Source organism: Zalophus californianus, chromosome 9 (genome assembly GCF_009762305.2).
Source record: "Zalophus californianus isolate mZalCal1 chromosome 9, mZalCal1.pri.v2, whole genome shotgun sequence".
In the NCBI taxonomy this organism is placed as follows: Eukaryota; Metazoa; Chordata; class Mammalia; order Carnivora; family Otariidae; genus Zalophus; species Zalophus californianus.
This window is the reverse complement of record NC_045603.1, coordinates 77,478,514-77,503,287: the sequence shown is the minus strand read 5'-3', so window position 1 is coordinate 77,503,287 and position 24,774 is coordinate 77,478,514. Positions and strand designations below refer to the sequence as shown.

Here is a 24,774-nt window from a genome sequence, read left to right as displayed (position 1 = left end):
CGTTGATATCAAATGACTGCTCTGCTGATTTTAATATTTGGTCAAACTCTGATTTACTCTCAAATCATCGTCACTCTCCTCCAGCAAGTCTGAAGAAGCCCATGCATAGATGGCTCCTCAGAAGGGGTTCCCAATATCAGATAACGGAAGCAGTGTTACTTCCGAGGTACCATTTCTCCTTTTGCATCCTAAGAAAGAAATACTGCAGTATTGCTCCCATAGCGACCCAGTTAAGATTAAAAATTTCACCTCAAACTGATAGGTATGACTTGAAGGTAATCCTCAAAATCAAAAATGAATGGGGTGGGGGTCATCATTTTTCCAGCTTTCCATGTCTGATGTGTCCACAAGCTTAAGGATTATACAATACAAATGGCAGCTTTCTAAGAGTAGGGCAAATTTTTATATTTCTTTCTTCCCTCCAACACACGGTATCACAGGGTATCGAACTTCTTCTGTGGTCTCAATTATTCCTGACCAATGCTATCCACAATATTGTTTCTGCCTCCATTTATTCTTATCTGCTTCCTGTTTCCACTCATTCATGTTCTCTTAAAGTAGCTTAGGAATTTGCTCTTTGGCGATGAAGTGAATAAATCAACCTTAATCTGGCATGTAAGTGGATATCTGATCACATCCAATGACTTCATCTGAGAGCTTGCAACAACTATTTCTGCTTCATTGATTCAAAGACATTTTAGTCCTTTGAAGCATTCTAATGTGGTTTTTATACGATACCAAAAAAAAAAAGTAGCCATAAAACATTATACCTCTCTGGAGAGAAGAATAAGAGATCAAAATTTCTGTTAAAAAATGTGATTTAAGCCCCAAACTCTCCTGCCTGTTCAAAAAGGAAATCCACAAAATAGGCATTTATCACCAGAAGGAAAGATTATCCCAATTTCTTTTGGTGGTGAAACTCTGACCCTAAAGCCGTGCGGTGATAAATAGATAGCCTATTTCTGTCCCTTTTATCCACAGATTTCAAAGTGCAAGTCAGAGGAAGGTGACATTTTGGGGCTTATCTAAGTTAGGATGACGGAGAACAAAAGCCAGAAGATTTGAGTGCCTTGTTCATTGTTAGGCATAAAGGCAGAGATGAAAGAGTACTTGGTCTGACTCGTTCTGGGCTTTTCTTGTAAAATAGCCAAATCAGCCTCTGGGCCTGATGGGAGTCGCCCAGGCTTCAGTGAGGGTGGACATGATTTCTGTGGTGTTATGGATGGCATCTGAGGCCAAGATTTGGCTCCATATCCCTCGAAACAAACATTTAATGAGTAGAAAGTTCAACTTCCTCAGAAGAATTACCAAGTCAGCTTTTTACTTCGTTGTCCTGTCGTTTGCTAGAGTTTTTGAGAGAACACAGGTGTCTGCATAAAGATGATGACAGGTATTATCAAACTTCCACTGAGGACACTGGGTATTTGTTTTCCTCAAAGCACCTGGGTACTTCATGCTGTGGAAAATGGCTCTTTCTTGTCAAGGTCAATAATGTAAGGAGAGTCATGCAGAGAAGATTCCTGTGTGTATAAAAGGCTTGGGAAATGGTCTTCACCATCGCCAAAGCCAATGTCTAACCTTAATAAATGCAACAGGCAACATCCAGTGTTCTCACGCTTTCCCAGGGATGCCTACAGCACAGGCAAACTTCCCTGTGGTCCCCAGGAAGCTTCCAGCGGCTCTAAGGACTTCATCACACTCCATTTATAAATGTTGACAGTTTTCTAGGAAAATGAGGGACTTTCCCTGGAAAAGAATTTACCCAGCAGTGACCAGATGCCCCACCTCAGTAGAAAATAGTGGATAGCTGGGCAAAAAGCTGCCGAAACCCTCGGAAAATGATGACTGAATGTCAACACTGCAATGCACACATGCAGGGTAGAAAAGAAAAAAAGATAGTCATCTCTTTAATGAGGACCACCAGCTCACTGACCCTGATTTTGGATGACTCTGCACCAAGTTTGCAAAATGGAGCAAAATCCGAGTTGGTTCTAAGAGGCAGGCACTTGCTCTTGGAAATATTGAGGCTTTCTTCATATTCACAACTTTCATTTTACTCCAAATGAGCTTATTCCTAGTGGAAAAAGGACAGGGATACTACTTTGTCTATTTTAGAGAAAAGAAAGTCAGAGAAAGGTCGGGGCACCTGGGTAGCTCAGCTGGTTGAGCATCCTCTTGGTTTTGGCTTAGGTCATGATCTCAGGGTTGTGAGATCGAGCCCCATGTTGGGCTCCATGCTTAGCACAGAGTCTGCTTGGGATTCTCTCTCTCTCTCCCCCATCCCTCTCCCTGCTTGTGCCCGTGCTTTCTCTCTCTCTCTAAAATAAATAAATCATTTTTTGAAAGTCACAGAAAGGTCTATTTAAGATATGGCACCCAGGAGGAGCCAGAACTGGCATGATTCTATAGGTTTAGGGAAATACACCTTGGAGAGAGGAACCCCTCATTTTAACTAAGACACCCCACAAATGGATAATAACAGTATTATAGGCTTAATAATGTTGACATAAGGGTCTCTTCCAGAAAAATGACATTTTAACCTCTTGTTTAAAATTCCAGCCCTTTATTTCCTCAGAAACTGTTCTCTTGTCTCTGGATTAGAAAAGTTTGCTGCACATGCAATTCTTTGTCCCCCCGAATCCCAGATTCCTGAGGATTTATATCACAGGACTCTTAGAAGTACACATCCTGATCACCAAATGGAGTTGAGCTGAAAGTACGTTTACTGTGTTCTGAGTTTCTCCTTCTTTTTACTTAAAAAGAATACTAAGATGTTACTATCAGAGAAGCAATATAGTCTGGAAGGTGAGAGGTCCTTGAGTAGACAAAGATCTGCATTTAAGCTCTGCCCATCTTGAGCAAGTTCATGAACTTCTTAGCACCCAGGTGTTATATTTTTGTAAAACAGGGGAATGGCATCAGCTACCTAGGGAGCTGACATCAATCAATAACACTTAAAATACATTTTTTATTGACCACATACAATGCAAAACACTTTCTAAGCTTTTTAAATGATCATCTCATTTAATGCTCACAATGTCTCCTTGAGTTGGGTACCATTATCTTCATTTTATACAGATGAGGGAAGCGAAGCTTTGAGGCATCACACTCATGCTTAAGCCAGAATTCAAACACAGGCCCCCTGACTTTAGGGGGGAGCTATGGACTACTACATAAACAATGTGAGTGAACTGATAAATATAATATGCTTAGCACAGTGACTGACATGTAATAGAGGTTCACTAGAAGTTTTGATACAATTAACGTTAATTCATGTTTATCAGCAGCTAAACTCTTTGAGGGCAGGCACCGAGACTCATTTTTGTAGCCTCAGATTCTAGTACAGAATGCAAACGTGCTCCGTGAAGACTTGTTAGGTGAAGAATGAACACAGATTCCACTTGGAATCATCCGCACTACAGAGAAGAGCAGACTGAAGCCACTTTCAGCTGGTCTAAGCAAAAACATATCTAGAATAGACACTGAATCCCCTTTGCCCTTCATATTCCCTATTATTGGCAAGGTCTCATAAGCCTGGTGTCTCATAGCAATACAGAATACAAAGAATTTGTGTTGTGTTTTTGTCCTTAACAAATAGTATTTATCAAGAAATAACCTCCTTCCCAAATGGTAGTGAAGACCCATGAAGAAAATTAAGGACTGTCCTCTCTCCTTAACCAAGTCAAAACAAGAAGCTGTAAAGACTTGGAAAAACTGTTAGGGACTTGGTTTAGGGGTAATCAAAGGTTATGAAATTGATTCCTAATTATTTGTGTTTTTAAATTTCTAACAATATCAATTAATAAAATTAAAATCTATTGATATTTAAATTAATTTAAAAATAAAACTTAAAGTTAATTAAAATTCCTACCAAAGGATACAAAAATGCAGATTCAAAGGGGCACATGCACCCTGATGTTTATAGCAGCATCACCAACAATAGCCAAACTACAGAAACAGCCCAAATGTCCACTGACTGACAAATGGATAAAGATGTGGTGTGTACACACACAAACACACAAGAATAGTACTCAGCCAGCAACAAGAATGAAATTTTGCCATTTGCAATGACATGCATGGAGCTACAGAGGATTATGCTAAGTGAAATAGGCCAAAGAAAGACAAATACTATATGACTTCACTCATATGTAGAATTTAGGAAACAAAAGAGATGAACATAGGGAAAGGGGGGGGAAGAGAGAGGCAAGCAAACTATAAGAGACTTTTTTTTTTTTTTTTTTTGCCATAAGAGACTCTTAATGACAGAGAACAAACTGAGGGTTGCTGGAGGGAAAGTGGGTGGGGGATGGGCTAAATGGGTGACGGGCATTAAAGAGGCCACTTCTTGTGATGAGCACTGGGTGTTACATGTAAGTGATGAATCACTGAATTCTACTCTTGAAACCAATATTACACTATATGTTAACTAACTAGAATTTAAATAAAAATTTGAAACAAAAATAAAATTCAAAAAATAAATAAATAAAATAAAATTCCTAACTCAATAAATAAAAATAATGATTTCCTTATAATATTTTGGTTTAGGATACTGCCTTTTACAAAAGTTCATTCTTATATAACTTTCATGATACCACTTAATTTTAGGAAGTTTACTAAAAATGAGAAAGCCTGGGTTCAAAAAAGCTTCATATCTTGCTCAAGGTTATACAATGGATTAAAGGCAGAACCACTTAGGGGACTTTTCTAGGCATCTGAAAAGAAATGTGGACTTGAAACACTGACAAGAGAACAGACAAGCTTCAGCAGAGTTCAAATATTCAGAGATTAAGTGGCATTATGTAATCACATATGGCTGAAGACCCTTTATAATTTTTAACCATTTTTTTCTCAAGGACAAATTTTCTTGAGATTGTACCTATTTTTAAATTAAAAGAACAAAGAAAGGAAGAGAGAAAGAAGGAAGAAGATATAAGTTAATTACACTCGTGTTACTTAACAAGTAATAATTTTATGCAAATCAAATATTTCTAGAAAATTACTACAATTACGTTTAATGAAACATAGATATTGGGGTAAATGATTGCCACTGGAATCCCGAATATACTCAAGTCAGTACTTCCCATTTAGCCGTCAAGCTCCCAGCTGGAGGTAAGCTGCTGTGAGCCGGAGTGAGCAGGTGCAAGCGTGAGCTCGCCCAGACCTCCCTGTGGCTGTTGTGAAAGCGGAGGTAATACACGCCTCAGCAACACGAGGACCTAATTGTGACACACACAAAGGACCGTCCCTCTGGAACTATCCATGTTGGTGACGGAAGGCAGGTCTCGTAAAGAGGAAATCAGGAGCAATAATTACCTAGGCATGTAAAGGACTCTCTCGGCCACCACAAAACCCACCCTGAAGAAGAGATTGCTGGCTGGAATGAACGGGAAAACCAGGAACAACAAGCCCACTAACACTTCCTTGTGCTCCAGTCTCTGAAACACACAATAGTGAAGGACAAATTAATTTTTTAAACATTTCACTTCAGTCGGCATTTAACCATCTCTTTCATTCTCAAGTTCTCATTGACGGAATGAATAAATGAGACCAATGCAAACCCTTTGATCAGTGTGCTGAATTCATCAGAGAAAGCCCTCAGGCTGAAAGACCTCTGGCAAGGCACACGTTTGCCACCCAGAAACCTCTGATAATTGCACAGGATCAGTGACCATTACTCCTTGTTCTGGGCCAGCCCTACCGCAACCCTACTTTTTGGTTCTGGTCCCTTTCAGAATCTCTGTGCCCCCCCCCCGCCCCCGCCGCCAGGCAACTGGTTTCCAGGGAGCAAAGCAGCTTAATAGAATCAAGCCCACTAAGGCATCATGGAGAATTCTTATCCTCTCAGAAATAGAATGCATTAAAAAAAAAAAACCCACAACAAACCTACACAACGCTCACCAGAAGCTTAGCATAAAGCTTGGCATAAAGGAAATTAAATGCAAATGGTAAAATTCAGGGAACCAATGAGTGAGATCATTAAAGCTGAGAAATTTTTAGCTCAAATTAAGCCATTAATTTTTCCATGAAATTTTTTGGCATCAAAAATCATTACCATAATTCATTAAATTGACAAAGCACCTTTCTCTAATATTATGTATTATTGTAGATATTAATTTGTCAAGATTTTTCTGTCACTTCTAATTAGCAGAAAAAATTATTACTAATAATTTGTTATAATGGACACTGTAAAAGTTAGTTTGTATTTCCATGACTGTCTATGATATGAACACATCTGAAGACAGGCCTAGTTAAAACAAACCTTAATATATGATGACATTATTTTTTCTCCTTAAAACAGTTTAAGAAAACCAAATAGAACTTTGCATATTACATTTATAAATATTTCTTACAAACACTTAAAGGTGTATTACTTTTAATAATTGTAGAAGACTAGATACAAGAGTTTTAAATATAAATAAAACTTCCTAATACAAACTACTAATGCTTTAAGTGGACAAAGTAAAAGATTTTTAACATCTTGAGAAATTTGTCACCCAGATTTTATTTTTTTATATTTTTAAAAAGATTTTACTTATTCATTTGACACAGAGAGAGAGAGAGAGAGAGAGAGCATAAGTAGGCAGAGTGGCAAGCAGAGGAAGAGGGAGAAGCAGGCTCCCCGATGCGGAGATCGATCCCAGGACCCTGGGATCATGACCTGAGCCAAAGGCAGACGCTTAAGGACTGAGCCACACAGGCGCCCCATCACCTGGATTTTATTAAGATCTTTGTTTTGCTGATTATAACATATAGAGTAATAAAATTTTGGAGAGCAATTCCATATGAATAAATGTGATTTGGACAATTTCCCCTAAATAATTAATGGTTCTGTAAGTTATGATCTCATTTTTTTAACCTAAAGGAACCATACTCTTTAGAATTAAAAGATGAAAGGGGAAAAAAAGGCTTTCATAATAAGCCTTCAACTGAAATGGATGCAATAGGGCTGATGTTACATTTTCTCTGGCCCAATAAAATTGAGAATAAAAAAATAGGTGAGAAAAGTAGCAAGTTCATTATATTTAAAAGCTGCAACCTATTTTTTAATTTAGATTATACTTTGAATTTACAAAGTACATTTCATCTCAAGAAGTTAAAGTTTACATAATTTAAAGAAGAATAACACCTTCATAGGAATCCTGTGAATCAAGAGCAAGTATTTCTTTGCTAAAATTGAAAACGAATCCCAGAGAGTAAGTGTCTTGTCCAGTGTGAGTCATGGACTCTCGGCCTACTATTGATTGGTGTTCTACTTCTATCGATGCATTTTTATTTTTTAGCTATAGTTGACTATTTCTTTCAAGCCTGTCAAAAGGTGAAATACTTTTTACAAAAGAATTCGCATATTGTCCCATAGAAATTTCTGAAGAGAATTTAATATGCTCTATTTATTAATCCTATAGAATTGAAACGAAGAGTGTAAACAGAACTCCAACCAGGCTGTTAGTCATGTCCTGGGTAGTGTTACATATGGTGAGCCACCTCTCGGGCCGTCCTCGAGGTTATGAGACAACAGTGCCCACTGGGGAGCTGAAGGAGACATCACTTCCACACCTGCAATCTCACACCTTCTTTCCTGGACAAAGGCTGCCTTCCTCACTCTGGTGGGCATGTGTTTATGTCCTTTACTCAGCAGAATCCCCAGTGCTTTCAGGAGCCCCTAGGTTGGGAGGAGGCAGGTGTCGGGTGACCTGCAGACACCCAACTCCGTGCCTGCCCGCCTCCCCCTCCCTCTCCCAACCCTGCAGGGGGCAGGACCCCCATGGAGCTCACCGCTGCTGGGGACAGGGAAGATGAAGGTGAGGGTCAAGGAGCCCCCAGCCTCCTCCAGAGGACCAACGTGCAAACTGAAAACTCACAGCACCGCGTGTTCCTTGTTCCTCCACCAGGTTCTTCTTTATTTCCTTCATGAATCATTCCAGTTGTAATCACACATTTACCTATGTGTTTCTTGTCTTTATAAAATGTCTCCCCCCCAGGACACCAGGAGACAGGAGGGCAGGCAGCTGGGCAGCTGTGTTCGCTGGTGCATGGTCTGTGCTTAGCTCAGTGCCTGGCACTTAATGGGTGCTTGGAAATATTTGTTGAATAAATCAGTGAATGAATAAATGGACTGGGCAAGAAAGAAAACTGGATGCAAGAAGGGGAGAAGTTAAGAAGGACATCCTGGTGGAGGTGATGATCTGAGTTTGAAAAAATGAACGAATGCTTAGGAGGCAGACAAATTTGGTTGTTGCTGGGATAGGAGGGCAGGTCCCTGGCAGAGGGGCTGATCCTATGGGGAGCTTTTTTCTCAATTCAATCGAAGACAGCAACACAGCACCCAAACTCAATTAAGTGTTCCTATTTTATTTTGTCTTGAGAAAAATAATATTCATGACAAATTCTTTATTCTCAAATTAAATTGATGATCATACCCTTTGTCTTCCCTCCTCCCCATTCAGTCAAGAGAAGGAGAAACTATTCAGAAATGTATTTCTTTAAATGGCAAGTCAATCAACCAAGCAGAAAGTTGTAAAGTTAGGGGGAAATGTCATGGATATGGCTGAATTTTTTTTTTTTTTTGGCTGAATTTTCTAGAATGAGAAAGAGTGGGAGGAAATCCAATTTTGCATGTTGTGGATCACAGATGTGACAGAATTGGCTAAATAATTTAAAGCTCGTTTCGGCCTAATAGAAACTCAAACAAAATATGAGTGGGGGGGGGGGGGGGAGAGAATTTGTGACTTTCCAAAGTACACAGAGTGCATTCAATTTCTAGGAATAGAGGCAAATGGATATTTACTTATTCAAATTACAGTAGGGGGTAAAAAGACATGAGAATTAAAAGAGCTAATCATCAGCTATTAATAATATGCATTATTTGATTAACGCTGCAACTTCAAGAGTTAATTTATTTCTTTGAGCTTTAACCTGATGATCAGTAAAACCAAGAAAAGGGTATTGACACCTACTGTGTCTGTAAGGAAAAATAGATAGATTCAGTATGACAGATGGTAGGTTTGATTCTTTTCTGGCTCGGGATGAGGTAGAGAAGCATGCCCCTGAGCTGCAAAGAGATCAAGAGCTCTTAACACCTGCCCAGAGAGCGGCTCTGCCTCCACACCACCTATCTGACCAAGCAGCTAAGGAAGGGAAAAGAAGCGGTTTTCTCAGGACCATTAGTGACCTCAAAGGAAATGTCACTCCAGAATCCAAGTCCAGCCCAGCAGCTTCTGGTTTATTTCTTCCCCTTCTCACTCTCAGTTCACTTGTCAAAGCACAGGTCACGGACAAGGGGACACACACACACACACACACACAAACACGTGCACTGTGGCCAGCAGGGTGTGGGTGTGTGTCCAGGAGAAGAGGACCCCTCCTTGGCCCATTCAAAACAGATGACATCCACTGCTGACCGTTCCCTTCCAGAAAGGCAGAGAATGGACCTCATTATAGTAATTTTTTTAAGATTATTTTTTCACTTTTAAATTTTTTCTACACCCAACGTGGGGCTCGAACTCACAACCCCGAGATCAAGAGTCCCATGCTCTACCAATTGAGCCAGCCAGGTGCCCCCTCGTTACAGTGATTATTACCATTATTATCATATTTTCTCCCACCTCTACAGTTTTCAGGAAAATGGCATGTAGGGTGCGAGTATGTTCTCGGAGTTCTACATATACCACAGTTATATTTCAAGCCTAAAGATTTATTTGGCAGCGCTGGGCTCTCGCTGTCTGTGTCTAATTTATCAATCTTTGGAGAAGCGGATGACAGTCGAGCTCCCCTCTTCAGCCCCAGGAGTCAGGCGTTTGCCAAGCTGACAAGGGGCATGGCTGCCAATACATATTTGGCCCCCCTTTTTCTTTCTGTTTAGGGGTCTACTTCTTCCATTAGACTAGGAATTCCTTGATGGGAGTCACCATCTCATTTAAATTTGTTACCTAGATACCTGGTGCAAGCAGAATTGGCATGCGACTTGTATGTGTTGCAATAGTAAAGCTCAGCGATAAAAGCGGCATGCGCACCACTAGCGGAGCCTTTACAGGGACTCCCTGCCAAGGAAATCTTTTACTTTTGGTAACCCTCTGAAAGACGGTATTTGCAACATTAACTTGGGGTGAACAGTCCTCAGGCTGCAGATGCATCCAAGAGCATCCTGTGAGGGTCTGGCAAGACTGACCAATGGTCCTAAGGTATTTTAATGAGGACATACACATGCCTTCTGCCCCGCTCTGATTCCATTCACTGCTACTTATGACTACTTCCTTTGCTTGGTCCTGTGGCTTGTGTCATCAGGAAAAGTTACATCTTTCACTTTATTGACATTCAGTTTTAATTTTTAAAATACTTTAACCTATTAAAATATCTAATCGTATTCCTATTATTGTCACTGTGAAAGTTATTTTTAATTGAAGACGACAAGTTATTTGATCAATTGGAATCCCTTGTGACTACAAGTACTGCCTCATCTCTTGTGAGGGGCCTGTTCTGAATTCCAGTCACTGAGCCAGGTGGTGAGAGAGGCTCCAAACGGCGACCCTGCGGCACCCAATCCAAATTTGTGCAAGTTTACATAATGACCGAACCTCCCAACGACTCTGTGGAGGTATTACCATCCCTGTCGTAAACTGTCCTATGTCTTAGACCTTTGGATCCTTCACGAATAACTATCAGCAGCAGCACAAATGCCAGGGAGTTATGGCAATATTTCTGGGAGAAATAGTTCTCAGGGATGCACACAACTTCAGCTCCCCTTCCTGCAAAACTGGGGAACCTGGGCTCTCCTTGTGTTGCTTTTATACATCTTAAGAATTCTTTTGTGCCCCAAGACCCCTCCTCCGGCTGTCCACAGGAAAGACGTCAGTGAGTCTCCACTTGAGCAAACCAGAGGCTTCGGTTGATTTAAAACATCATGAACTTTAAATCTACAAAAGCCCTTAGACACTCGCAAGGATGGGGATAATGCAGACAGCATTAAGTGAATGGAGAACAGGGCCCCAAATACTAACTCAGTAGCCACAAAGGAGGATTTCGAGACGAGAATGGGAAGTGCCAAGTGAGAAGGACAGAAAGAGCTTGGCTGTTTGGGGCAAGAGGATACTGTCTGAGCCCTGCACAACCGTACCTCGAACTTATTCCCCTTGGGCTGCCCTCTTGTGCAGCTCATCTTCACCGTTGGCTGTGTTTTCCTCTGCATCTTACAGCCCCTCCCTCCTCCACCTCAGTCAGGCAGTGGCTCAGTTCACTGATCTACAGGTACAGCTCCCATCTGGGGTTCCTCTCCATGGTCACAGCTCTCATTCCTTGGCCCCCCAGTGACAGTCCCGTCCTTTGGCTTTTTAGGTCATCTGGCAGGTGTCACTGTGTATGTTGGCTCCATGAACCCTGCCCGTATCACCACAAACAGACCCTTCATAAATTCTTCAGTCACCCCATAGGCCCTGTCGTGTGTTTCCTGCGGGGGACCCTGACTGGCAGATCAGCTCAGAGTAGGAAGGTATATAGGGATGGACGCAGAGCTGCGGATGCTAAAGAAGGGTCAGAACCCTGGTTTTTGTGAGCTGACAGGAGAGCTGGCTCCAGCCCACCCTTGCCTTGGTCCCATCCTTACATTGTTCTATTTCCATTAGGTGTCAGCCTGTGGCTAAACCACCCTTTTGAAGGCCACTGAGGTTATAGAAAATTTTAAATGTTGTATAAAAACAGTAAAGACGGGGTGCCTGGGTGGCTCAGCTGTTAAGCGTCTGCCTTCGGCTCAGGTCATGATCCCAGGGTCCTGGGATCGAGCCCCGCATCAGGCTCTCTGATCAGCAGGAAGCCTGCTTCTCCCTCTCCCGCTCCCCCTACTTGTGTTCCCTCTCTCGCTGTCTCTCTGTCAACTGAATAAATAAAAATCTTTAAAAATAAATAAATAAAAACAGTAAAGACAAACACCAACCTGAGAGAGCTTTTTATCTGGCCAATGAGATCGAGACGGACCTCTCAATAGCTGAAGAGGAAGTTTGGAATTCTTACTGCTCTTGTGGATATCCCACATAACAGACCGCTTGTTATGCCTCAGACAAGACCTAGAATCTAAACTCCATAAGAGCAACGCAGGAGGCAGGAGGAATCTTGGGGCGGTCTTAAAGGTAGAGAGAATAAGAAAACCTGAAAGCTGATTCTCAGAGCCTTGGTCACGGTGGCCAAATTTGTGACTATACATCCTCCTGGGAGCCCGAGTTAGGCCAAACGGCCGCAATGTCACCCTGTGAGAGGTCTAAGGACAGTCCTCCCATGACTGGAGGCACTCTTCACGTCTCACATGGAGGCATGGAAGGTACCATGGAAAGGTTTTTCTCCCTAGTCTGAAATGGATGGGATAAGCTGAGCTGGGTGGGACAGAAAACGGCGCAGGCTCAGGATCTCGATAACAGAGCTGCCAACCCACACTCTCCTTGGCTCGAACTGCGGCAATCATTTCCTCACTTCCATGTGCTCTAAAATTTACTCGTAAGTGCACAAGGAGAAAAATTTTAAAAGGGGAAATGAATGAAGAAATTATATCCCCTTGGAGACAAAAGTATATCTGTACACTCTTGTGTCTTCTCCAAGCCAATTTAAACACTGCTTTTTCCCCCCTGCCAAGCTTTTCTTCACTAAGAAGCATGGCCAGATGCACTAATGAACAGAGAGCCGAAGGCAGATAAAAATCAAAGCATTAGGAAACTGACGTTTTCGATTTCTGGTCTTTGGTTCTGAACTTCATTTTTCTGCACCACGTTTCGTTTGCTTTGTTTCTAATCAACAGTCTGAATCTTCTTGCCAACACGAGGTCCTGAGATTGAAATTCCTTATCTCACGAGAGCACACAAGTATGTCTCAGAGTTAATTCAGGTGGAAGAGTGAAGCTCTCAGATTACTTTACTCTAATTGAGGATAAACTAATTTGGAGCGTTATTTGCAAACGTATGTTACGTTCTGCATGTGCGTTTTAAGTGTTTAAAGAAAAATAAAAGCAAAATCTTTTAAAAGACACTTTAGAAGAGGCATGATTGGTAAATATCAGTCTAGTGCAAAAGAATGCCATTCACTTTTAGTTAAGCAAGCATTAGTAAGGAGTTAAAAGGGAATTAAGTAAATTAGAAAACGTTGTTGAAGAAACCTTTCCCTGATTAGAATGAAACTACAAGAATTTTTAGAGACATGGCAGAAGTCAAAGAAGTGAACTTTCTTCATCTCTTACTGTGGTTCTAAACAGAAATGGAAAAGGTACTAGAAAGCTGTATATTTTTTTTAAAAGTGAGGAAGACTAGAGAGATGGAAGGTCACATCTGAGCAGTTACGGTACGCGCACTATTATACATGGGAGACGCGTGGAGCAGGCAATAAAGACCACCTGGTAAGTCGTAAATGGTAGAGGACATAGGGAAAACAAGTATCTCTCAAGCACGAATCATATGCCAGACCTTGGGCTGAAATTCTTCTACTGAAACTTCATGATAATATTAGAACATCAGTAATTATCCCCAGTTGTACAGATAAGAAATTGAGGCGCAAAGGGCTTAAGACACAGATCTACGTTGATACAATTAGTTAGAAACAAGGGTCAAACTGAGGTCTAGCCCACCACAAAGACTGTCCTCTCTCAACAGTCCATGTGGCTTTGGAATCCAAAGCGAGTGTTGTGTGTGTGTGTGTGCGCGCGCACGCGTGTGTGCATGTGCATGCACATGCACACATGCACATGCACTCACTGGGGGGATTTCACTGCCTTCTGGTTTTGCAGCAGAAATACACTGACAGCAGATGAGACCCAGCAGTTTGGAGGTGACCAAGTGAGGCACTGCGAAGGTAGTCTAGAAAAATCACACCCGAGGCCTGTGACAGAAAACACTACTGACTCACTCCGCCAGATTGATGCAGATGAGTGTTCTATGGTCTACAGGAATGCAGCAGGATGTGTGGCAGAGAGTATGTGCAAATCTCCTCATTCTAACAGCCAGCCTCTGGAAGAATGGGCATATCTTTATCTACCACACACAACAGAGTAAGACATCATGTAGTTGACTGATCTTAATTACTGAATTGTAAGTCAAAATTATATTGGAGAAGTCTCGAGGGGGGAATAAAGATTGACATAAATCAAATATGATGAAAGTGCCCTTCTTAGTAAGGAAAATAAGAGGACACACATATTCTAATGACCACAGAAGCACAATGAATAAACTACGTGGGACAAAGACCTTCTAAATTTTAAATCTACACATGTTCTGTAACTTGTTACTGCTCAAGCTTCCATTTGTAATATTCAACTGTTTATAACTGTTTATGCATAAATCTTCCAGGAATGTAAGAATGTGACAACCACTTATTCTTTATATCTATTTTATATATAATATAAATATATATATTCTATACAGATATATATAGATCTACATATATAAATACTATATGTAAATATATAAAACAACAAAATATATATATAGAAAGAGAGTATTCATTCAGGAATGTGGATTTGTAAAATCAACAGTGGTGTGGCTCTAAGAGATGGATGTTTATATGTGTTGAGATCAAAGCTCGCTGAGGAGGAAGGGAGAGGGGGAGAGGAACCAGGATCCCCATCAGACACCCTTGGCTTCAGGGGAGGGCCTCTGTCCAGAAGAGCATTAGTGATGCACTAGACAAGATACCTGTGAGAAGCAAGGAGAGAAATGCTGACAGAAGCTCAGTCTTGTGCTTGGAGCCTGTCCCAACAGAGTGGGGAAGAGAGTCCACTGCCTAGAGGCACTGGTCTCACATCACGCTCACAGCATCCAGCTCTGGTTGGCAAAATGGAGATGACACAGGTAGGGCCCCAGAACGTTGAATCAAGAACTGTAACTCAATAAGGTGACCCAGTATGGGAGGGAGGCAGGAGCAATTAACCAATTTCTCCCCTCTGTGAAGATTCAATTAGGGACCATGATGGATTTAGCCATGGAAGCCAAGTCATGAGTAAATTTAGCTTTGCTGAATTCACCTGTTTCAATTCACTTTGATTAATTCACAATTCACTTTGATGAATTCATTTGAGCAAACAGAAGCAGAGGATAAATTAGATGCGTTTTTTTTTTAAGATTTTATTTATTTATTTGACAGAGAAAGACACAGCGAGAGAGGGAACACAAGCAGGGGGAGTGGGAGAGGGAGAAGCAGGCTTCCCGCGGAGCAGGGAGTCCGATGTGGGGCTCAATCCCAGGACCCTGGGATCATGACCTGAGCTGAAGGCAGACACTTAACGACTGAGCCACCCAGGTGCCCCTAGATACGTTTTCATAAATTGTTTCACTCCTATGAGAGTGTACATGCTGGGCCGAATTTGTTTCTACCTATAGTTACTGTTCAAATGCTTCTGTTAAGGAGAAGTTCTTCGGGGCACCTGGGTGGCTCAGTCACTGGGCGTCTGCCTTAGGCTCAGATCATGATCTCAGGGTCCTGGGATCGAGCCCCGCATCGGGCTCCCTGCTTGGCGGAAAGCCTGTGTCTCCCTCTCCCACCCCTGCTGCTCATGTTCCTTCTCTCGCTGTGTCTCTCTCTGTCAAATAAATAAATAAAATCTTTAAAAAAAAGGAGAAGTTCCTCTGCCAAAATCTTCCAAAGCTTAGGATGGCAGAGACTTATTTTTTTGTTTAGAAAAAGACAAGGTGTTTTACTTTTTCACACAGTGAGTCACACTCACTAAAAAGTATGATTCATCTACTCAGGATTGTCACAGAGAAGACAGTACCTTCCCTCTGTAATCTAAAATAAATAAGAAGGAATCACAAAAATCCCACATAGTTTCACACAATAAAGATCTAAATATTTTAGAGCAGCATTTCTTAAAGAAAATAATTCACCATGCTTTCTCAAACAAATCTCAGAGAAATATTTGGCTTACTTTAAGTTTATGAAATATGAAGTAATAAGAAACTTAGAAAGCTTTTTTTTTTTTTAAAGATTTTATTTATTCATTTGAGAGAGACAGCAAGAGAGAGCATGAGCAGGGGAAGGGGAGAGGGAGAGAAGGAAAAGCAGACTCCCCGCTGAGCAGGAGCCCAATGTGGGGCTCGATCCCAGGATCCTGGGATTATGACTTGAGCTGAAGGCAGATGCCTAACCACCTGAACTGAACCACCAAGGCACCCCTAGAAAGCTTCTTTCTTAATAGGTAAAAACAACAAAAAAGTGAGATTTACTTGTACAGCTGAGCTCCTAGAGGAACTACTATTAATAAGTGGATTTGAATCCTGTTATCCATCAATATACTCATCCAAAACCAAAATATCTCCTATAATCAAAATATGTTGCATCTCATTGCATTAAGACCCACTTTGGTGATAAAAGTCAATGGATCATTTTGTTTCATCACAAATCACTGAAAAGCTTTTTCTAAATAACAGGCAGGATTAAATAATGCTCTTCCCTCACCTTTAACTGGACAAACAGCCTGCCTATGGGACGCCTGGGTGGCTCAGTCGTTAAGCGTCTGCCTTTGGCTCAGGTCATGATCCCAGGGTCCTGGGATCGAGCTCCGCGTTGGGCTCCCTGCTGGGTGGGAAGCCTGCTTCTCCCTCTCCCACTCCCCCTGTTTGTGTTCCTGCTCTCACTGTGTCTCTCTGTGTCAAATAAATAAATAAAATCTGTAAGGAAAAAAAAAACACACAGCCTGCCTACCACAGGCTGCCTGCCACCTTAAAAGGACAAATTTAATAGACTTATAAATGCAACAAAGGATAGAAACAAAGGCCCTGTTTAAAATAGTACTAAATACAGATGGACCCTGACTTAAGATGGTTCCATTTACATTTCTTGACTTTACGATGGTGCAAAGTGATAGGCATTCAGTAGAATCCGTAGTTTGAATTTTGAATCTGGATCTTTTCCTGGGCTACCGATACCTGGTACTGTCCTCTCTGTGACACCGGGCACTGAGCCACACGTAGCTCCCGGTCAGCCATGAGGGCAAGCAACTGATCCATGGACAACCATTCTGCACCCATACAACTGTCCTGTCTTTCACTTTCAGTACAGGACTCAATACATTACAGGAGATATTCAACACTTCATTATAAAACAGGCTTTGTGTTAGGGGATTTTGCCCAACCGTAGGCTAATGTAGGTGTTCTGAGCATGTGTAGCAAGGTAGGCGAGGCTGAGCTATGATACTCAGTGGTAGGCTAGGTGTATTAAATGCATTTTCGAACTACATTTTCAATTTGTTTTAGGTTTATCAGGATGCAATCCCATCAGAAGATCTGTGCTTGTAATTTCAAGTTCAGAAATTCAAACCCCTATTATCACTGTTTCATAAGGACTGCTTTCCACCATATATCAACAGAAATCTCCAATGTGTATATAAGAGAAAAGAAGTTCAATATATCTGTATGAGGCCTGCCAAAAAAATAAAAGAATTGAACCACATAATCACTAATTAGGAGTCATTTCCCCCCTTGGGAAATTCTTATAAGGTAAGAGAATAAATGTTTTAGACAGAAAAACAAGGAGTAAAAGTTTTCCTCCAACAAGCCCCGACACTGAATTATCCCCAAGTGAAAACACTGTCATAGCGAGGACCTAAATCTATAAAAGGCAAAAAAAAAACAAAAAAAAACAAAAAAAAAAACTACAGTTCACTGCCAAAGTCACCAAAATCAAAAGAAATTGTGGTACACTGTAATGGAGAGAATTTTCAAGGCAATGCCAGAGAGGCTGACATTAATAAATGTTCTTCCTAATTAATCACTTTTTAATACCAAATGCCAGAGTCCTGAGTCACAAACTGACGAAGCCAATATGGCCATTTAAAGTTGCCAGGTCCTTTTGTACATACTGGTGGCCTCTGGCAATTAGACCCAGACGGGATACAAAAATGAAAGCAAGTTTCAGAGAACATTCTGCCAAAAGCGCAACCATTTATTAGCAAACAGGCAGACACTGGCTTATCGTGGAGCTCAAGGAAGTCCTTTGTCCCCCAGCTTTCCCACAAGAACCACCCATGAAAGGAACTATATGCCGAGGCAAGAACCATTCACTTTCTAGTCAGGGAAGACAGAGTACTCTATCAAGTGGCTTCTTGTAAATCAACACCTAAGCAGGTAAAGATAGAATTTTTAACTTTCTCCAGAGACAAGAAAAACTACATGTGGAGAGATAACTGTGGCGTCACTTTGGTCTTACCTTTGAAACGGCCACCTAACATACCAGTGGGTTGAGGGAACACCTGCTTCCCCAAACTGTAACATTTTATACGCATTTCAAATGACGGCCTCCATACAATGAAAACCAAGATTCCATGGATCTTAGCTTTCACTTGCTGCTGCTCTAACTCTAAAAGAAAGGGTTTCAAAGGAATTCTTTTCCAGGTGGTATTAACTGCTAAAGGGATAATAAACATGAAAATTCTTCTGATGATGCTGTGGTGGTAGGGGGCCTATTGTTTGTGAAAGTACAAATAAGGCAAAAAAAAAAAAAAAAAAAGTTTAAATGCTGCCCAGAAAATGGACTCTAAAGTTCACTTCTCCACCCACCCTCAAATATTTAAGTCAACACTTCCCAGAGCATATTACAAGAACATGGATACTGCAAGAAGCCCCTAAAAAAGGGCTTCCAAATTCAAATAAATTTGAGAAATGCCATTCACTGTACACCCCATGTGGAAACTGAAAAGGCTGCTTAAGAGCACAGTCCAGGCTTTCTGAAATCCTCCAATAGGGAAATAGGTTGAACTTTTTAAGACCTGGTGCTTCTGAAATGCAGCATCTTCATTTAGAGTAGTAACCTTACTTGACCTGTGCGATGCTAGAACGTATTTTGAAAAATGATGGCATAAACTGCTCAAGCAAAATGGAGTTAAAAGGAGAAGTTTCTGCCTTAGGAGTTTCTATAAGCAGGACCAAAAATTACCTCTTTGTCTGCAAACAGAAAATTTTCCCTGAATCTCAGCGAGAGCCTTTATGCTACAGTCGAAACACATTTTTTGCTATTCATTCTTGGTAGATGTAGAGTAGCTGATTGCCATTTTCTGTGTAGAGAATCACTATACATTTAAAGAACTTCATCAGGTCACACTGCTGCACAGTCATGGCTCTAGCCAGGATAAAGTCCGGAGAGCAGGAAGGTTTCTTGGCAGATCAGAGGCATGTTTAGATCATACCTGTATTTAGAAGGATAATTCTCTCAGAGGTGGGGGGATGGAACGGAAGGAAAGGAAAACCAACTTCTTCAGGCAGCTACTGCGTTTTACCCTATCTTTATTCTCTATATCCAGCATATTGTTTGGAACCAGTGAGTGGTCAGTAAGTATTTAATATTCTACCTTATTGCCTTCTTCTGGGCTCTTCCTCTCTGAGTGTACCATTCTGCATCTATATATTCCCTACAAATTTATCCTGCTTGTCCCTAAATAGTTTGTTTGCTCTGAAGACCAATTTCTATTTCTATCTCACTGCTACATATGTGGCCGCTAAGTGGGACTGGCCATGCCACTCATACCCTTACCTCGTCCTATGAGAGACATGGAAAGTACAGGGGCATCAGGGTACTATCGGACACTTCCCCCAGTTCATTTGCCTTGTCCAGGTATTCCTGAAAACTTTCCCATCCTCAGCAATGGTGCTTTTGGTAAAACACAGGCACTGATCCTTCAATCATTCAACAAATGCGTATCGCTGGCTCCCTGGGCATTATGCTTATAGGCAATCACTTAAAGAATTTAGTAATTACTTCTGTCCTTTGTATTTTCCAGGTACTATTTTAGGTTCTTTGGAGTACACCAGTTAGCAAAACAGACACAAAGAATCTCTGCCCTTCCAGAGAGGGGAAAAAAAAAGACAGGGAGAAAGAGCGAGAGAGCCTGACAAAGGGCATCTGCAACATACGGTGGGCAAAAGTGGGTTCCAATTCTAAACATGGTGGTCAGGGCAGGCCTCATTGAGAAGCTGGCAACTAAGCAAAGACTTGCAGGAGATGAAGGAGTTCATAAAACCCATTCATAGCAGGCAAAGAGTTCAGGAAGGAACAAGAGAGATAATGGGCACGGAGAACCTTTAGGGCCTTTATAAAGGTTATGGAGAGCCATAAGGAGCCACTGGAAGATTTTAAGCACAGGAGAGACAGGCTCTGGCTTACATTTTTAAAGAATCATCTGGTGGCTGTGTTGAGAACAGTCTCGATCAGAATCAGAGGGTAGAAGCAGGGAAACTAGTTAAGCAGCTCTGGCAATAATCCAGGTCAGAGATGCTGGTGGTTTGGACCAGGATGGCAGCACTGAAGGTGGAGAGAAATGATCAAATTCCAGATATATTGTGAAAATATACTTGCTGGTATTTATTGACAGACTGGATATGATATCAGAGAGAGAGAAGCAGAGAGGAAAACAATGAAACCCCAAGAATTTTGGCTTGGGTGGCTGGTAGAATGCAGTGAATTCACAAACACTGTGGGGTACGCAGTGAATGGGTATGTTCAGGAGTTAGACTTTGAAAGTTTTTGTTTTTTTTTTGAGATAGAGAGAATGAGAGAGAGAGAGAGAGAGCACATGAGGCGGGGGGAGGGTCAGAGGGAGAAGCAGACTCTCTGCCGAGCCGGGAGCCCAATGCGGGACTCGATCCAGGGACTCCTGGATCATGACCTGAGCCGAAGGCAGTCGCTTAACCAACTGAGCCACCCAGGCGCCCCAGGAGTTAGACTTTGGAATGTTGACTTTGAGACATCCATGTGGGAATGATTTATATAGCACTTCCCTCCTGAACAATGCCAGGTACCATGTACATTGTTTCATTTATTTTTATTAGATTCAGAAAGAAGTTTGAAGACCTTACCACCAACATTTTGATGTCTAATAACATAAACATATAAACATTAAAGCTCATATTACAAACTTGCTTGCTTTCTAATATTCTATGCTGCCTCTTTAAGCAAAGCAGGTATAAATATAAGTATTCTAAGGATTTTGTATGTTATTCTCCCCCAAGTTGTGTTTGTTATCCCTTCATAGGCTTTCTCGGGCATTGTACTTACAGCAAACCATCTAAAGAATGTGGTAATCAATCACTTTGGTCTCCTTTGTATTTTCCAATATGATAGCAATATCCAATGGACCTTCTGTTCAGAGGTATTTGTAGCTGCTTTTATCTCTGAGAGTCCTAATTACATATTTCATGGTTTTCTTAGAACAAGATGAAAAAAGGTATGCTCCTTTAAATAGAAATTTCATGTTCGGAATAGAAACAGAAAGGACAGAATGACTCTAGGAGTGAAAAACATCTTTTGACCTTGTTAAGAGTTTAAAAACAATCAGAAGCACTGTAAGGCTACGTAGAAATGAGTTGCTTTTATGAGAGTATGAATCATTAAGAGAAATAAAGTGTTAAAAAAAAGTCTTAAGATTACAGGGGTGCCTGGCTGGCTCAGTCAGTAGAGCGTGTGACTCTTAATCTTGGGGTCATGAGTCTGAGCCCCACGCTGAGTGTAGAGCCTACTTAAAAAACTAAAAAAAAAATTTTTTTTAAGTGTTAAGATTATCACTCAAAAGGTGGAATTACTCTGAGTAAAAGCCAATAATAATGTCAACTATGAAATCTTGCCAAGAATCATAAAGTATACAATCAAGAAAAAGAAATAAAGCTGTTACTGAGGTTTGAAAATTCCCTTTCCCATTATACAACTATCTAATTCTTCCATTAATAAATTCAGAGTCTTCCATCTAAGGTATAAACATCAAAGGGGTAGGTAAGTCACTTTCTTATTAAAGAGTGTGACTTGTGAAAATGTAATTGCCCTATGAAAGCAAAGAATAAAACAAATTATTTAGAAATGATGTGGAAAAACTCCTGCCAGGCCTAGATCAAAAGCCAAGGAGAGCACTGCAGGTACAACTGAGTTGTACATGACACAGAACAAGAGAGAGAAGGGTCTGTGTGAGATTCAGGTCTGGTACAAGGAGAATGACTTTGCACGTGACATATTAATAATGGACAGAAAGGAATGCCTGGGGGAGACTTTGCTCAAGGGCCTCTGATTTTTAAGTAGCCACTGAATAAAAAAGGTGCATTTCTAGTGTCTATTTTGCTCCAATGGTCACCACTGAGTGGAATGGAGAAACCCAGCAATGACAGGAAAGGGCTTGAGGGACAGCAACAATAAAAGAAAATGATTTCTTATATCCTGCCTACTTTGCTAAACTTTCAAATACCTTTAAAAATCCTCTATACTATTTCTTTAGTTTGTAGGTTTAGGTGATAACTACAATGTTCATTTATAAATAGATCAGTGGTATTTGCCACTATTTTCTTTCCCTTGATAAACATTTTTTTTTTTTAGACTAACAGAATAGTTTTATGTTAGGATTTTTGCGCTTCTGTTATGGTTGAGCATACCTGCTTCCAAATTCCAAAATATGCTGAAGCATTAGAAACTGGAAAGTATGTTACCACCATTAGCTCTTAGGTCAAGAATTTAACTTCTGTTATATAGGATGGGGGATAAAACGAGGTTTGGTGGAAGGAGGCGGGGATTAATCTTTGGTAGCATTACAAATTGTTTTTTTTTTTTTAATCAAGTAAAACATGACTGTACATCGAAATACATACAATAAAAAAGTCAGTCCTGCTGGATTATATTTATTTGGTTTTAGTTTTTATGGTTATTCTTATAAAATAAAAACAGGAGTCCTAATTATGCTTCCGACTTTAATCCGTGACAATTTCATAATGGTGGTAATGACGATGATGACAAGGACTACTAGGACCTCTGACCGGTACTCAAGGCCTCCCAGGTGCCGGCCACTGTGCGGAATGTCTTAGGTGGCTTGCCCTGGTTAACCTCACAATAACCCTACACCATGGTGCAGGAATATGGCTGAACGAGATGAGCCTACGTGGCTGGTCAGTGGCAGAGCCTGGCCTCAGACTCAGGTCAGTGCTAATCACTCTACTCCCTAGCCTTCCTCCTCCCAGCCTGAGCAACTGTTGATCTAGAACTCAGCGCAGCTTTCCTCCATGTGCATTACCTGGGCGGCCTCCAACATGAAAGGAGACTACCAAAGAATTAGATGACAGAACATAAGTCGCAATTTGCATCACATACATTAAGGAGGGCATGTGTCATGTTGAGCACTGGGTGTTATATGTGAGTGATGAATCACTAAATTCTACTCTGGAAACCAATATTATACTATATGTTAAGTAACTAGAATTTAAATAAAAATTTGAGAAAGTATGTGGGAAAAGGCACTTGCAGTGGATCTTTCAATATGTTCCATTTTACAGTCAGGTACAAATCCAACTTCTCCAATTTCCAACCCTGCATCTGATGAAGCCGTCAGCTTATTTTCACACTCTCATCAGAAAAATGGTATCAACAAAAATTTCAGCTTTGGCACATGGCCCAACGGCCAAAGTTGACTACAGCTACTGACCTGAGTAACTATGCCCCTAAGTAGCAGGATGTCATCAGCATGGCTAAAATGGTGGCAGGCGGAGAAGCCAAATGTGAGACGGACATCCCAGACACTGGCGACTCCCATGGTACTGGTGGTCAGGGACAGATGGACCATGTTGAGATACCATTAGAATTTCTGTCAACAACTGCAATGGTCCCAAAGTGGGACAAACCGGATGGGTTATAAACGGGCTAGAAAGACTGGATCTATAATAGCATGGAGAGGATTTTCACGAACAGAGGACAGAAAAGGATGGAGAGCATGGACTCTGCAGAAAATGGGAACCGAAGAGAGAAATGTAGGCCAGAAGGGGAAAGAAAAAAAAAAAAAATCAACTTTGGCACAGAGCCATTCACCATTAAATGCAATCTTCATTCCTCAAGTTCAATTTTATTTTACCACTTGGTATATTAAAACAAGATGCTTATTTCACCAGGTTTCATAATGGCTATTCTGGAATTTAAAAGAGTCGTGCCACAGTGACCCACGTGCCACAAAAATACCTTAACCTATTCTCTGGCTGGCTAAATGCAAAATAATTTCCAGAAATCTGAAAGCTTGTTCAGTTCAACTGCATGGGTCTGTGGTAGTACAATGTTCTAATTTATGCCACAGTGGCAGAGGTGAATATTTGTGACAGACTGTATGTCCAGCAAAGCCCCAAATATTCACAATTCAGTTCTTCTCTCTCTCTCTCTCTCTCTCTCTCACACACACACACACACGTTTTTCCATCTCCTTGTCAACTCTGCTGTACTGTATTTATTCTCAGAAGCTGCTCCAGTTCTTTTTTAAAAAAGGTAAGAATGTCAATGGGTAAATAATCACTTTCCAACAGTGGTTCTCAGTCTAATCTGACCTCCTTGTTGTGATGTGTGAGGTTTATTTAATGAGGGATCTAAGGCTCACAATCTCTGTTTGTCCGTCAGATACCTATCTGTCTGTTCTTTTATTGAAAATGTTGATGGAGGCTGTGATCCAGACTAGCATGGAGGCTGAGCAAGGGCAAGGCTGGTAACAGGCATGAAGGAAGGTCCCAAACACAACCTCCTCCCTAAGTGACGAGATGCATCAGGTCCACCCCATCCCACCCCTCCATTTCCACCAAGCTGTTCCTGGAGGTCACCTCCACTGGCCAGGCTGCAGATTCGTCCCCATGTAGACTTGAGAATTTGACTTGGTCTCCAGGACTCAGAGAGATGGCCTATGATTTGTGTTGGCTTCAACGGAATGATGTGTAAGACTGGGAATGAACAGATAGACTGGGAAAAAACTGTGACCTCTACTAAAAAATAAAACAACCCAAACAAATAAACAAAAAAAATAGCCCTGAAAGCCCCATACTG

General features: G+C 41.1%; 1 protein-coding gene across 3 annotated transcripts in view; it reads right to left on the bottom strand.

Annotated features, from left to right (window-relative positions):
- Nucleotides 1-24,774, bottom strand: part of TMTC1 (transmembrane O-mannosyltransferase targeting cadherins 1) — a 277,142-nt gene that overhangs the window by 88,797 nt on the left and 163,571 nt on the right. For 2 of the 3 annotated variants that reach the window (XM_027594472.2, XM_027594473.2), the window contains one exon: nt 5,314-5,435. The exons of the other annotated variant lie outside the window; for it this stretch is intronic. In XM_027594472.2, coding sequence (XP_027450273.1) covers nt 5,314-5,435 — 122 coding nt within the window. The remainder of the gene's footprint in view (nt 1-5,313; nt 5,436-24,774) is intronic. 3 annotated transcript variants of the gene reach the window in all.